Below are 2944 nucleotides of genomic sequence, written 5' to 3'. Positions count from 1 at the left end.
TATATATATATATATATGTATATATATATATAATGTCCGCGATCCTATGACCACCGAAGCTTCGCCATTTGTATTTACAGCCACCAGATTCGATACGTGATGGTCAGGCTTGAAAAAAAAATCTTGTCATATTGGCATGGACCAGTTCTGACACGTGAACTTGCAACATAAACATTGTATTCGCAGATGCTTTTATTTCACACTTCAGAAACACATTGTGTAGAAATCGAATTTACTATAAAAAAAAAAGAGCAGATCTACATAGATTGTATACTGTATGATAAGATTGAATAATGTATAATTATAAAGTTGGAAGGGAGGGTCGTGCCGCGAGTACGACTACTATCACTACAAATACAAGTAGTTTTATCTTCTTCGCCTAACAACGAATGCCCATGTGCTTGACAACAAAAAGTTGCCTGAGGTTTTGCAAACGAAGTAGAAACGAGTAATCAGAGGTAATTGAAAATATTATTTGTGTGCAGACGTGTGATAGGTCATTTTACTATAAACAGTGCTCGACGCCTGACCTAAGCATTTCGCACAAATATTGTGAACACTGCATTTTACAGCCAAAGTTACAAAGTGACCAATAGCCTCTACAGACTGTAATCCTGTCATTCATAGTACGTACCGGTATAGCTTGCTGCATCCAATTATATGGCGCTTATACAATCAGCAATACAGTGCTTGGTTGTTCCATCAATACTTTGCTACGTTGAAGGTTCTTCTCTGCATCGGTTCCGAGACCACACTTGCTCTCACTTTTGTTCCACAGGGCTTTCTATCGAGTCAGTCATTAGATCATGCCCAAAGGTTCTAATTTGCACAAGGTGTTACGGCCGCGTGTTCAAACCCCAAGACTCGAATTCGAGATCTTGCACTATAGCATTGCCTCGTATGGGCGCAGCGCACATTTTCTGAATGAAGAAGTGTATTAAATATTGTTGAAATATTGCTATTACACTACACCGCTACTAGTAATAGCACGCCGGTGCATAAGTCCACGATTACCCGTGTGCGTCTAACTATCCGAACTTCACATACACAGCTTCCCTTGCTTACGTATATCTAACTCGTGTGAACTATTCAGGTAGAACATATTACCGCGAACAAGAATTCCAATATTTTCGTATTCACACCTCTCCGACAATATGGCTTTGGTTAATAAGATTGTATGCTACTGCCATCTTGAAATAAAGAGATTATCCGAATGGCATCTGGCCACACACTAGTGAGTAGTGACATCACAACATTGCTGTAGACTGGTATCAGAATACATTCCACCGGTAATGTCCGGTAACATTCCGTAATCAAATGGTATCCCGCGACCCGCGTGCACCCTCCGGGCTCGGGGCTCCGGCCTCTGACTCACCGGCTGCCTCCGAGTCTCCGACTCTTCGGCAATCTCAGGGTTTTGTGGGCTAAGCCAGTAAAACAGGCTGCCTCGCGCTCACTTAGTGACAGTCTCACAAGTCACAGTCTCAGTCTCCACTGTGGCACACCGGCACTGCCAGCTGCCCACTGCCCTGCTGAATGCACAGTGGCACACAGGCACAGGGCTCGCCGCCCGGTGGACTCTCAGCCTCTCAGATTTTAGATTTACAATTTTGGACCAACCCAAAACAAAAACAGATGACAATATCAACAACCATCAACCAATAAAAATGAGAGTTATTTTACATTTTTGTCTTGCACGAATTCACAAACAAAATTAGGTCAGCTATTAGCTAATCAAAACTGGAATTGGCTCACTGTTCTCTTGCTCACTGCTACACTCTCAGCAGAGCGAGACGTGCCAGTAAAAAATACGACTCTCTACACTACTTCTACATACTTTGTTTTTAAAAAATATGTAAATAAATAAATCTATGTATTTACTATAGCGGTTGGTCTTCTTGTGTCAACTGTCAACTGTCAGACTCAAGTTGTCCACTACACAGAACACTCTTTTTGCGTCTTTTTATTCGAGTCGGTCCATCAAATAAATAGAAAAATAAATAGGTCAATCTTTTGTCAGTGTATTGCACCGGCATTCTATACGTAGGACTATTATAATATTAACATAGTATATAAAACCGGATGCGTTCACGGCTATGTCACTGATATATGCACATTGCACACTCTCGGCCTGACCACCACACCGCGAAGGCATTGCAAGAAACCACAGACACTATGTCACGCAAACGGGTGAAAGGGTCTGCCAATCCGAACGGCAAACCCAGCTCACTAAGACGGGGCAATTCCAGGGCGAACAGGGAATTAGATCACTTGCCTACAACCTTCCTGCTGTCACCTATCACGTTCGTGTACTCTATGCTGGGTATGGCCTTATGCAGTACACTGTTCCTAATAGCTTTGCCATTCCTGCTTGAAGATATATTCTTAGAGAGCCAGGCCAGGGCGGCACAGGCAGCGAATAGTCAGGGATCACACAGCATGAGCCAAAGTATGGGCGAAAGTATTACAGACATGTACGAAGGGGAGACTATTGATAGCCTGCGAGAGATACTTGACAGAGAAGAACCGCTGCACAAGATGAAGGAGTTTCATGCACCCACACTAGCATATGTAACACCGTGGAATGGATACGGGTATACGATGGCCAGAAAGTACAGTAACAAATTCACACACGTCAGTCCTGTGTGGCATCAAATTAAGGATAAGTATGTTTGACCGGGTCGAAGTGGGTCTGTGAGAACCATTTGGTTGGATATGTTCTTTCTCTACGGATTCAGTGTATCTTGTGTAGACTACTTCTTATTTATTTCAATTGTAGGTGCACAATCCTAATACTATACAGCATAGCGCGTGTCTTAATGTATATCTGCCCATATCAGTATTCAATACGAGCTGGAGAATAGATACATACGCCTGCATGTATTCCATCACAATCACACACACATACACACACACACACAAATAACTATAATATATATATATA

The 2944-nt window shown here is 42.4% G+C and overlaps 1 protein-coding gene across 1 annotated transcript; it reads left to right on the top strand.

Moving 5' to 3' along the window:
• Positions 1-2100: 2100 nt before the first annotated feature.
• On the top strand, positions 2101-2634 carry SARC_11675 (hypothetical protein; the record flags this gene model as incomplete). The annotated part of the gene is made up of 1 exon (XM_014294231.1): positions 2101-2634. A coding segment is annotated over exon 1 (525 nt), but the record flags the coding sequence as incomplete, so codon positions are not given.
• Positions 2635-2944: the final 310 nt, after the last annotated feature.

Source organism: Sphaeroforma arctica, assembly GCF_001186125.1.
Source record: "Sphaeroforma arctica JP610 unplaced genomic scaffold supercont1.1817, whole genome shotgun sequence".
Classification (NCBI taxonomy): Eukaryota; class Ichthyosporea; order Ichthyophonida; genus Sphaeroforma; species Sphaeroforma arctica.
The sequence above is the reverse complement of the archived record's forward strand: the minus strand, read 5'-3'. Positions and strand labels throughout refer to the sequence as shown.